The sequence below is a fragment of the Triticum aestivum genome, chromosome 2D (genome assembly GCF_018294505.1).
Source record: "Triticum aestivum cultivar Chinese Spring chromosome 2D, IWGSC CS RefSeq v2.1, whole genome shotgun sequence".
Taxonomy (NCBI): domain Eukaryota; kingdom Viridiplantae; phylum Streptophyta; class Magnoliopsida; order Poales; family Poaceae; genus Triticum; species Triticum aestivum.
In genome coordinates, this window is record NC_057799.1 from 548473398 (window position 1) to 548485158 (window position 11761).

At 43.1% G+C, this 11761-nt stretch overlaps 3 protein-coding genes across 3 annotated transcripts; 2 read left to right on the forward strand and 1 right to left on the reverse strand.

The window, feature by feature from the left end:
• The first annotated feature begins 1025 nt into the window (after positions 1 to 1025).
• On the forward strand, positions 1026 to 2165 carry LOC123049907 (uncharacterized). The gene is made up of 4 exons (XM_044472760.1): positions 1026 to 1270; positions 1343 to 1466; positions 1585 to 1657; positions 1753 to 2165. The coding sequence occupies exons 1-4, from the start codon at positions 1231 to 1233 to the stop codon at positions 2014 to 2016; spliced, it is 501 nt and encodes a 166-aa protein (XP_044328695.1). The 5' UTR covers positions 1026 to 1230; the 3' UTR covers positions 2017 to 2165.
• A 2926-nt stretch (positions 2166 to 5091) lies between these two features.
• Positions 5092 to 6695, forward strand: LOC123054411 (uncharacterized). The gene is made up of 4 exons (XM_044478184.1): positions 5092 to 5285; positions 5372 to 5507; positions 5607 to 5679; positions 6188 to 6695. Exons 1-4 carry the CDS (start codon positions 5246 to 5248, stop codon positions 6455 to 6457), a joined length of 519 nt encoding a protein of 172 aa, XP_044334119.1. The 5' UTR covers positions 5092 to 5245; the 3' UTR covers positions 6458 to 6695.
• A 1127-nt stretch (positions 6696 to 7822) lies between these two features.
• LOC123054412 (replication factor C subunit 3) lies at positions 7823 to 11449 on the reverse strand. Its single transcript, XM_044478185.1, has 9 exons — positions 11220 to 11449; positions 10502 to 10718; positions 9908 to 9987; positions 9668 to 9827; positions 9408 to 9489; positions 9151 to 9280; positions 9003 to 9066; positions 8839 to 8907; positions 7823 to 8146 (listed from the first exon to the last, which is right to left on the reverse strand). Exons 1-9 carry the CDS (start codon positions 11395 to 11397, stop codon positions 8047 to 8049), a joined length of 1080 nt encoding a protein of 359 aa, XP_044334120.1. The 5' UTR covers positions 11398 to 11449; the 3' UTR covers positions 7823 to 8046.
• Between the last annotated feature and the right edge of the window lie 312 nt (positions 11450 to 11761).

Here is an 11761-nt window from a genome sequence, read left to right on the forward strand (position 1 = left end):
CGGTGGTTCCTATGACTCAACAAAGAAGAAAAGGAAATTACGAAACAACTATGTCTTCGCACTTCATAGTCTTCACGTGAATGTCTTCTCGAGTCATAATCTTCGTTGTGAATATCTTCACAAACCACCATTGTCTTCAATGTCTTCACACATTTTTAGGGGTCATCTCTGGTAGGTAAACCGAATCAATATGGGACTACTACCTGTATTATCCTGCAATTCTCACAAACACATTAGTCCCTCAACCAAGTTTGTCGTCAATACTCCAAAACCAACTAGGGGTGGCACTAGATGCACTTACAGCTGTGGAGCCATCGCTTCTCGCAAGACATCATCAACGAGGAACAGTTCTTTGCCGAGAGGAGGGCGAAGAGGAGGGAGGAGCGAGCCGCCTATCGCGAGGACAAGCGAACGCGGAAGGCGGTCGCTAAATACAACGAAGCGCTAGGAGATGCGTCCTCCTGGGACTCCGGCGACAAGCGGTTCCTTGACGCCTACGCTCAGACGTCGGACGAGGACATCACCGAGGCAGAGTCCGAGTCAGACGAGTAGTAGTAGTTTTTCGTTTCATTTTGTATCGTAGAAGCAGGAACTATCTATCGTAAGAGAAAACTATCTAAAATATAGCGCGCCTGCTGGAGCGGCTCGTGCGCGCTTTAATTTGCGGCGGCCGCTGGAGCCAGCGTACCGCCGCACGTAAAAACTGGCTAACCCGGCGTTGTATTCTGACTTTTAGCGACGCGTTGCGCGGCTGTTCGAGATGCTCTAATGTTCGAAAGAATGGTAACTAGCCTACTGTGTGAGCGTGATTCTTCCACGGGAACGGTCCAAAGTTGATAAGGATTACTATTACTTTCGCTCAAAAGAGAGTCATTAGGATTTCTTTAGGCAAAGGTTGAGGTTTGCGTCACGGTGTCCGTACTAGCCTTGGTGCTTGGATTTGGTGTTCACGCGAGGAAAAAGATAGGAATCGAGAATTCTTTATGTTGCCGGAGGAGCAAGGCAAGGGAAGGACTGCCGGCCCGCAAATGCTCGGTCAGTCACCAACACGCACCCTGGTCTGCTAGCTGATTCTGACCTTCCCTGCAAGCCACTGCCGATCGATCGACAGCCCAATCAGCACCAGCATAAATATGCTCTCTGCCATAGCCTCCTAATCTCTTCTCTTATCTACTTGTAGTACGTGTTCTTTCCCCTCCACCGCGGCCAGAGAAGGAGGAGCATCGATCCATGGCGCGCTTCTTCGGCCGCCTGTGGGACAGAGCTCAAGGTAGCTAATCCTGTAAATTTCTTTCTATTTTCTTGATCCATTCGTGCGGTGTAACGGGCTGGTTGGTCGTAGGCAAGCTGGATGTTGTGAGGATATGTGAGAAGGTGTTCGACGAACTGGCCGTCCTCAACGCCGAGAAGAACGCCAAGCTCCTGGACGTCAAAAATCTCCACGTCGCCACCCTCATGGTTTACAAGTGAGAAAGATACCGCGCTCGTGTTTTAGCATCCATCTCTTTCGCCTCATGCATCCTCTGCTCTCGTTTCCTTCTAATTAACTCTGAACTGATCCGTCTCGTTGGGCGTCTCATCCAGCTCCATCAACAAGCAACTGGTGGGACCTCACAAGGACCCTCCATGCATGCAGGTCGTCAAGGAGAAAGCGGAGGTCTCTGCTCTCTTCCTATTTCTGAAATTTCTAGTGTATATCCATGGCGTTCTGCTCAGCTATATATGGAGATGATTTGGTTTGAGCGACTGCAGGGCTTCCGCGACAAGGGGATAACGCAGCAGGAGTTCCGGGAGCTGATCATGGAGTGGGTGAGGATGGACCTCCGCCTCGTCCTCGCCAACAAGGCCGCGGTGGCCGTCCTGGCGGCACCGCTGCTCGCCGTCACGGCCAAGAACGCCGGCAGGCAGGTGCCGAGGATGAGGGACGCGGTGGATAAGGTGCCCACGCCGCTGCTCTTCGTCGTCTTCTCCGCCGGGCTCATGCTCCTGCAGGACATCAGGGCAGGCAAGCAGTGAACACCTGAACCGGACGCGGTGAGCAATGCGCGATGTATTTAAGATGAGTGTGCACCTTTACTGGAAATTTGTATGCAGGCAGCTCGGTGTGAAAAATTTGTAGCCAAAGAAAGTGGTAAAGGGCCGTACGTAATGGCATTCAATCTTAATATGGTTATCAGGCGGCTCCACAACTGAATTTTTAGAATTTCAGTGTTCGTGCATTTGAAGGGCGGGTGCATAGTACTCCTACTGCTTAATACTTCCTATGTTTCTTTTCACTCCGCATATAAGATTTGTTTGAAGTCAAACTTCGTAAAGTTTAATCAAATTTATATGAAAATATATCAACATCTACAATACTAAAGTAATACAATATGAAAATTAATTTCACAATGGATCTAATGATAATGTTTTGTGAATGTTAATGCTTTTTCTCATAAAATTGATTAAACTTTACGAAGTTTGACTTCAGATAAATCTTACATGCAGAGTAAAAAGAAAGGGGGTAACTAGTTAATATATACCCTGCATCCTGATGCGGGAATTTATAGTAATAAAAATTCATCAATACTATAAGTAAAATATATGAGCATAAAGCTCTTTCACATTCTTGTCATATATGAATGGAAATAGCCAAATAGGCTTAGCCCTAAATGGAGGTTGATTGCACGTTATATTGCATCGTCACCTTCTCACTTTGGAAGAATGATCTGTTTCTAAAAAAGCAATTGATGATGTGCAGGGCTTGCATGTGCAAGAAAAATAAAATATGAAAGAAAAATAATATGAATTACAGAAAAATATTTCGCTCAAAAAAATAATATGAAAGAAGTACGTAGTTGATGACGTGGATGCTTACATGACATGCGAGGTGGGTGTGCATTTTGAGAAAAATGTAATTCATGGGATCAATTATTTATGTGTACATGATATGTCATTACAAAGTATGAAGGTAAATATGATTGTGATGGCAGCTTAGAGCCTTAGACGGTGTGCTTTGCTGACAGTTGTAGCATACACATCATCAAGCCACATGACTCTTATTTGTGGGGTTCCACATAATCACAATCCACAACCACAACCATTCAAGTCATTATACATTGATTACGAGGATCATCAATTAATAAAAAAATGTAATGTATTTTGCTTAACCATTTAACATATTATACAAGGATTTAAAAGAAGTTTCACACAATGGGCATTGCCAACTTCATTTCTTAAGAGCATTCTACTCCGCTATTGTGTTATCTTTTTCATAATAGTAGGATGAGTTCAAGTGATACAAAAATAATGCCGCATAAAGTTTGATTGCTTCTCTTATTCTATAGCCATACCTACTAACCGGAAAGCTACTAAAGAGGATCCAAATCCATATTAGAAGGCTGAAGAAGAGAGGGGGGAAACTATTGGTTATCATCTTGTCAAAGCCACTAAGCAAGGGAAAGAGAAGGAAAGTCGTAACCAATGTATAATGGATAAGCTCACTTAAGATAACACACCATTCATTCTAATTAAAAAATGGGGTGTATCCTACGGGCCCAATCCATTCCAAAGAATTGTTTCACCGGGTTTTATTACTAACTGGGAATGAATTAAAATGTTTGAATGTATCCATATCACATTGTTGGCACAATTTATCATTCGTGTAGGAGCACATTGACTTTCTAAAAGGTAAAATAAATTTTCCCCATGTGGCTTCTGTTCTAAGGCACAGTGGACTTTTTATCCACTTTACTTCTATGGAGTGTTGTCCACTTGTTTCTAATTATATGTATGCAAGCGAGAAAGTTTCTTGGCAGGTTATCATGTACGTGGTTACTTTTGACCACATAAGAATATCAATACAGCCCGCTTATGTTACCTTATTTGTCAGTCCTCGTCTTTCATGTGCTCGATTTACCAGCTCCCCAACTTCCGCACACCACCACATCTCTCTTGGCTCCTCCATGTGTCCACCTCCACTCACACAACGACGAGGGTGACAGCCTCGGATCTTAGGTGTCGCGCGAAAGGGAGGTCACCATGGATCCCATGGGCACCAGTTAGATAGAAGCCATAGTGGATCTCATGGTCAGTAGACACTAATGACACCACCTCCACTCCCTCTCATACCTCCACGCCTTGAACGTGTATCTCTTCCAAAAATGGGAAGTGAGATGGAGGGTTGGCCCAACATGGCTTTTTGGGAGTGTCTGACACTAATAGCTAGCTAGTCTATTACCTTTTGTAAGAATCTTTTACATGTTGTGTCAAAGTTAAGTTTGGTTAAAGTACCACCTGTGGTGTGCATAGAGGGGAGGGAGATTTCTTTGCGCCGGCACATATAAGGGCGTGTTCGGATGCTCTCCGCTCCTCAGCTCTGCTCCCGGAGTTGATGGAGCAACGCCGAACAGGTAAACTCCGTGGAGTAGAAAACGGGGAGCGGAGCTGGTTACAGGTGAAAAATGGGGAGCTGCTATTTCTGAGATGTGAGATCCTTAAATCAAGGAGTTGATAAGATTTACAAGAAAACTGCCACCGCCAAGTGAAAACGGTTCGCGCGCCCACGTCCAACTCGCTCGTTCCTGTTTCCACGCCCAGCTCCACGCGAATAGGGAGCAGAGCTGCCTGCCGAACATCTCGTACTAGCGCTATTTTCTACAAGGAGTGGCATTTCTGGTGGAGAAGCGGGAGTTGAGGATTCGGAGGAGCTGGAGCATCTCCGAACACACACTAAAGTGTCATCCATTTATGTTCACAATTCAAAATATGAGTCGATGAATGTCAAAATAAGTAGTCCAAGAATAAGGCATTGATACAAAGTAGGTATCTCAAAATTCTTATAAAAACTTTCTTTTTGTGGGTAATACAGAAAAACAACAAGAGTGATGAGCTAACCGGTATTATAGGGTTCTTTATTTTTATTTATTTCATATATAGGCCGCAAGAATGCAAAACATTGCACAGAACTTAAAAATATGCACATAATACTCAGTCGTCTACAGTACGTGTTTTGAATTAAAACTGAAAGAACGGGAAATACACTGCTGAGCCTGGAGCATGTGCTGCGTACAACTTGTGTGTGCCCGTAGCATGGTCAGGAAAAGGTGTGAGGGAGATCTATTGACAGAAAGCGCCCACGAGACGAGATTAGATTAGCCAAAACAAAACCAGAATCACACACCGCCCGGAGACCTGAGATACTTCTGTTCTCTTCTTCCCCCTTTTCCACCCGCCATCTCTCCAGCCTCCGCCGACGCCCGACGCCATGGGGCAGGCCTGGGCGTCTCTGCAAGAGAAGCTCCAAGGTACTCCCACCCACCCCTACGCCGTCCCTTCGATCCGTCCGCCCCTCTTCTTCTCGGAAACTGAAGCACGAATCGAATTGGTGCAGGGCGGCACTGGAAGGAGAGGCAGGTGCGGAAGATCACCGACAAGGTGTTCGACCGGCTCACCGAGGACACCCAGAAGCCCGAGAAGGACGCCCTCAAGTTCGAGGAGGTCTACATCGCCGTCCTCTGCGTCTACAAGTACAACAGCCGGCCCAAATATATTTTTTTTCAGCGTCTATTTGTTCCTGCGATTCTTATTAGATGTTCCTGATGCTTCCTGCTGTTTTTGGTCGGCAGTGACATCAACAAGTACTTGCCAGGGCCGCACTACGACCCCCCGTCCAAGGAGAGGCTCAAGGAACTCATGAGAGTAATCGCAATCTCCCCTTCCCCTTATCCAATTTTTGTGATTTACTCCGTATTTGGTCAACTGGATATCGTGTTCTTCACCTGTGCATTCTACTTTTAGAAGCAAAGTACTCTTGGTTTCTGCTTTTCGTTCCCTGAACATGGCAAGCATACTCTTTACATAAGATTATTTAACTATCATGTGCACTCTGTTATCTATGAAGCGCCCTTTATGCTACATTTAGTATTGTTCACAACTCTGAACTCATCGCCCAGATAGCTCCGAATACCATTTTCTTGCCAGCGGAATTTTCCATTGTGTTATGTGCTATCGTCTATGATGCTGTCATATAGAGTACTGTATATTTGTAGGGAGTTAGAATTGTTTATAACTGTGAAATAATCACCTTGATACCTCTAAGTATCTTTCTTTTCTGACGACGAAATGTGCACTGTTTGGTGGATAAGTTACAGCTTTGATTTCTATAGACAAACAAGTTACAGCTTTGACGGATATCTCAAACGCGCAGGAGTTTGACATCGACATGAACGGTCTCCTGGACCGCGAGGAGTTCGCGGAGTTCATCCGGAAGCTGACCGCCGAGTCACTCTGCGCGATCAGCCTCAAGCTGATCATCACGCTGGTCGCCGCCCCTGCGCTGGCGCTGGCGACCAAAAGGGCAACCGAGGGCGTCCCCGGCGTCGGCAAGGTAGTGCACAAGGTGCCCAATGCCATCTACGCCGCCGCCATCACCATGGCTGCCGTGCTCATCCAGAGATCCGCCGAGGGCGTCGAGTAGAAGCAGCATCAGCGGCATGAACTGTAGATGCATCGGGCAGCCAGTGGGGTTGTAAATGTGCTGTGATTCGCCGTGTGAAGGGAAGGGTGATGCCCTGTGGGACTTGTATTTTTCTGTAATATCTTCCGGTTTGTGCTTCTTGGTGTTGTTAGCCTGGTGCCCTGGTTGGATTCATAAAGACAGTATTAGCTTCTTGACATGATAAATTCAGGTACTGAATAAAGTCGTGGTCCTGCTACTCTTCGTGATGCTTTGCTGCTTTCAGATTGCTCTTCTTTTGACGCACGATATATTCTTTTTCTTTTAATGAGAGGTTCAGTTAACTCCCTTTTCTTTCAGTTTCTTAACTCTTTTTTTTTACAAACTTAAGTTTCTTAACTCCTTTCTTTTGAGAGGTTCTGTTAACTCTTTCCGGCCATTAAGAGAACACAGTTTCTGCTAACATTGTTTTTTTGAGAAATATTCTGCTAACACAGTTTTGTAGTGGCAGCTACGCGAGTGCCACCTGATGGGAAATGATAGTGGGCCGGCCATTGTGCAACTCATTAATAATTATTTTTGTTAAAAAATAATAAAATAAAAATCTTAAAATTATTGCAATGGAGAGTTTTGTATGTGTAAATAAAAACTGCTCATGTTCCTAGAAATAAATGTTCTTATATGCAAAAAAAATCATACCAATTAAAAATTGTTTTTTTTGCGGGAGGCCAATTAAAAATTGTTCACCATGAATGGAAAAAAATTATGCACATATCTTTTGAAAAGTTCATGAATTGCTTTAAAAAATATTCACAGATGTCCCTCCGGAAATACAAAATATAAAGAAGAAGAAAAGAAATACAAAACAAAAAAAATTGGAAAAACGGCAGGATGTGATATATATTTAGGGAAAGTACCGAACACATCCCAATACCCCCCCCCCCCACCACCACCATGGTGCTTCTCTAAACAGGCTCATACAAAATTGAGAAATGTGAGTAATATACAAGAATTATTTCAAAACTTTTAAAATGTCAAAATATTATTTCCAAAATTTGAAAATGTTATGCGCGTATTGCTCAGGTAACCTTGATTGTTGTTTTTCTTTTCTTTTTTGCTAATGCCGAAAACACAGCAATTGAGCCATATGGGAATGAATATATCTTGGTGGAATAACATATGCTTCGCCATTTCTCGGAAGCTAACAGTTATTCCTTTCTGTTGCCTTTTTGCTCCTTTTGGAATGACTTACGAAATACAGATGTCTTGACAGGATAGATTGTTGGTGTCACCTTGTTTCCGTTCTGAATGACTGTTTCTCGCTTTGCAACACTAGTAGTTGCTCAAAATGTTTTTTCCAATGTCATAACTCATAACAGTGTTTACTTGAGTCGTGAATGACTCCCTACTGCACAAAATGCCGCATCGATCATGTACATCACCTAAACCTGATAGCAATCAGTTACAGTCGAGTTAAAAAACCCTCCCGAAGGTGTCAGGCAGACAGACAGTTCTAGCATAAAAAATTCTCCTCGACGAGCTTTAAGCTAAAGAGACACAGAAGATAAATAAACTGCCCCATCATTTCCGGATCTGAGTGGGTGTTCACATTAGGCGGCGGCAGCAACCATAGCCGTCCGAGCAGTCGTGAAAGTCGAGATCAGTGCCCCAAGCTGCAGTTTGTCGTTGCAGGCGAAGGTTAGCCGATACCTGCACAGAAATGATGTCAATAACGTTGCTGACTGTTTGAAGAGGCACTGCCAAAAGAATTATCTGACTTTTGGTCCCAGTACTTCGGGAATATAACAATTCAACAAGTCAAAAGAAAAATATAATCGTATCTCATTCCTGGGGAATATTTCCGAGGATCATTTTAGATCATATAAGGAATCCAGTACAGTACAAAACCCAAATATTCCAGATAGGCAAAGGTTTTCCTATGTGCAATTGCTTCGTTGAAACTACCACATTTTTCACTTTCTGAAAATCAACATGTTGGATGTGCAGAGAACACACATGCCAAGTTAACCAAATACGAATTATGCTTTGGAGTGTGGCACTGTTTCGGCAACATGATTTGTGTCGATTGTTGCTTTGCTTAGTTGACTAAAGTCTACAGCCTAAAGGAATGACCATACTCACCAAGCCAGCCTGGCCATACCATTACAGTTACTGAACTATGGTAAGTACTTCTTGTGTGAACTAAAATGACTACTGGAATAACACAATAAGCATAAATCATATCATCAGAACAAGTAAGGTAATTTAACTTGTGAGAAGTGAGCACACAGTGTAACTATTACAGTTAGGTGTCGCAATTTGAGCAGAATCATCAGCAAAATATATCTAATCGATGACAACTTTGGTTAAAATTGAACTTTAAAAGTATAGACACGACATACTCGATATCTGCCAAATCATTAATCAACTTTACTCGTACATTGGATGGCATATTAATTTTGAACACAAACCTGCAAAAAATTAATTGAAATAATTAAAAGGAAGCTTAGTAGGATTTGGAGAATAAGGAAGCTTAGAAGGAACGAAAGGGAGAGGGAGCACTTACATAGTGACCTCCCGTATGATATCAATCAAGGCCAGACCTTTTCTCATCTTTGTATCAGATATATCTGAAAAGATATGGATACAGATTGCACATTAAGCACACATTTAGATCATGAATTGTGAAGCATGGTAATGGTAATTAGGAGTACATTTGAAGCTGGTTGAAAATGGTTCATTTAGTAACCAACTCGCTATCTGCTCAATATCTTTAGGCATGGGATTTCCCGTGCAAAGGTAGACAGCTTCTTCTGTTATTTGTGAGGATGCCATGTGTGTTGACTGCATACAAAAGGCAATGCATGTCAGTATCAAAGCAAAGGTACATCAGCTCATGGAACAAAACAATGGATAACAATACAGCAGCTTTGGAATATTAAAAAAAAACTTGAGATTATTCAGACGTAACCTGCAATATATTCAAAGCCTTCCTCATGTCACCGTTACTTAACCGCACGAGGGCTGTCAAGCCACCCTTATCGACATCAAGTCTGCAAGAACAAGCATAAACCTAGTGTTGTCATACTCAAATATATAGAAAAATAAAAATAAAAATTACTGACTTCTAAAGTCCCAACAGAGTACTGAAGTTAAGGATAGAAAACTGAGGAACCTGACAAAAGGTCCAGATTCCTAACATAATCTTACAACAAAAGGGTAAGTTCTTACCCCTCAGATTTTATTACATGTTGAAGACGCTCACTAACATTAGTGCCATCAAGTGGAGCAAATCTAAACCTAGTGCACCTTGATTGTAGTGCTGGAATTATTTTGTTCACATGGTTGCATATCAGTGCAAACCTTGTGCTCCTTGTATACTTCTCAATGACTGCAAGTCGGATCAATGTAAATATTTAATGAAAATAATAATATCATCTGGGTAAAAAAAGGACGAAAGAATAGAAAAACCTCTTCGCAATGCAAATTGTGCATCCTTGGTCATGGCATCGGCTTCATCCAAGAGGACCAACTTAACAGCAGGCTTTGCTCTACAGTTAACAGCATTGTGAAGAAGTGAAGAACAATACTATAATTGCTTAATACTGCAATAAATCTTCTTTCTTCAACAGTTCATTCAACCATACTAGCAACCCAATGCAGTTAAGGAATCAAGTGTGGGTATCAATAGACGCATGCAAGTAAGCAACTCTAGCACAGGTATTTAATTCAGATTGTAATTGCGTGCTTACAACCATACAACCTCATGTTAAAACTACGCATGCAAGTAAGCAACTCGAGCACAGGTATTTAATTCATATTGTAATTGCATACTTACAATATTATTACTTTCTTATGTTAAAACTACGACCTCATGTTAAAACTAAGGGATCCTTTTCTTAGCAAGCTACTGGAGTTCCACATTAGAACAATGATAGGGCCAATGGAAATCATCTATTAAGCCAAGCACAATACAAGGAACACCAGCCACCCACATGCATCCACACAAAAAAAGGTAAGAATATTCACAATTTTTTGCAACGAAACATAGCACTTAGTGTATACCCAAAAGAGAGGCTGTGTGCACTAGCAAAGTCCTGTATCTGCTGCCTTACAACACCAATCCCACGTTCATCTGATGCATTGAGCTCAAGAATCATGTTGCCATACTGCGAGCCATATATCTTCCTCGCGACAGCTAGTATCGTTGATGTTTTCCCAGTGCCAGGTGGACCGTAGAGCAACAAATGTGGAAGCCTATTCTCATCTGTAAGCCTATCAACTACAATAAATAAAATGATATAAACTTATTAGATTACCTCACAGATTCAAAGTGCGGAAACAGAATCATGCATTAAAGGTGTTTTTTTTTGCCAGGCTAGTACTAGGTAATAATAAAATGTTACAGCTTAACAAATCTCAAAATGTGTGACAGCTTACAGAGAGCTTGATTTTGGGGCGAAAATACCCAATCTGACAACAGATACATACGAAATCACTCGAGAAAACCACTCTTCACCCCCAAATCACAGGTCACATTAACAGTGTGCCATTGTGATAGTGTCTAACCTAACCTCTAAAGCATCAGATAAATCTCAAACAGCACACTGCTATATTAGAGAAGTCCAATATCCTAACCATATGAACCACCAGACTTCATCAAATCACTAGCGAAGCCATACTACATGACTACTCCACTAAATCCATACACCATATTTAACTATCATGTGCTAAAAATCGTAGAGGTAGTGAAGGCCGGAACCAACGGGAGAGAGGCACTCACTGGTGTCCACGATGTCGCGGTGGGCGGCGACGTCGGCGAGGGACTGGGGGCGGTACTTCTCGACCCATGGCGAAGATTTGACGGCGGCGGCAGCGGAGAGGGTCGCCTTGCCCTTGGTGGCCGGCCGCACGGCGGCGGCGTCGATGTCCATCGGAGCTGCGGCGGTGGTTCCGGCCATGGCGCTGCAGGAAAGGCAGAATTCCGGGTTGGTGGAATGGACTGGTCAGTGGTGCGGCCCGCTTGAGGAGGATTACCTCTGGGCTCCAGCCCATTTCCGGCCCCAGACGTTACAGCAGATCCGGGACCTCCTAACTGACAGCTAGTATAGACCGGCCCATCATGAGGCAAAGCGAAATCGCTCGCCACACTCCAGCGCACACCTTCGTCGCTTTCGTGTGTTCTACTAGAAAACCGATTGAAAACCAGCAAATGAGAACAAAAATCCCCTTAAAAAAGCACAAGAGAAAAAATAACACTAAAAACAAAAGATAAACGGTGTCGCTAGAGCTGCTAGCATGACCGCAGGATTGGCCAGCCCAAGT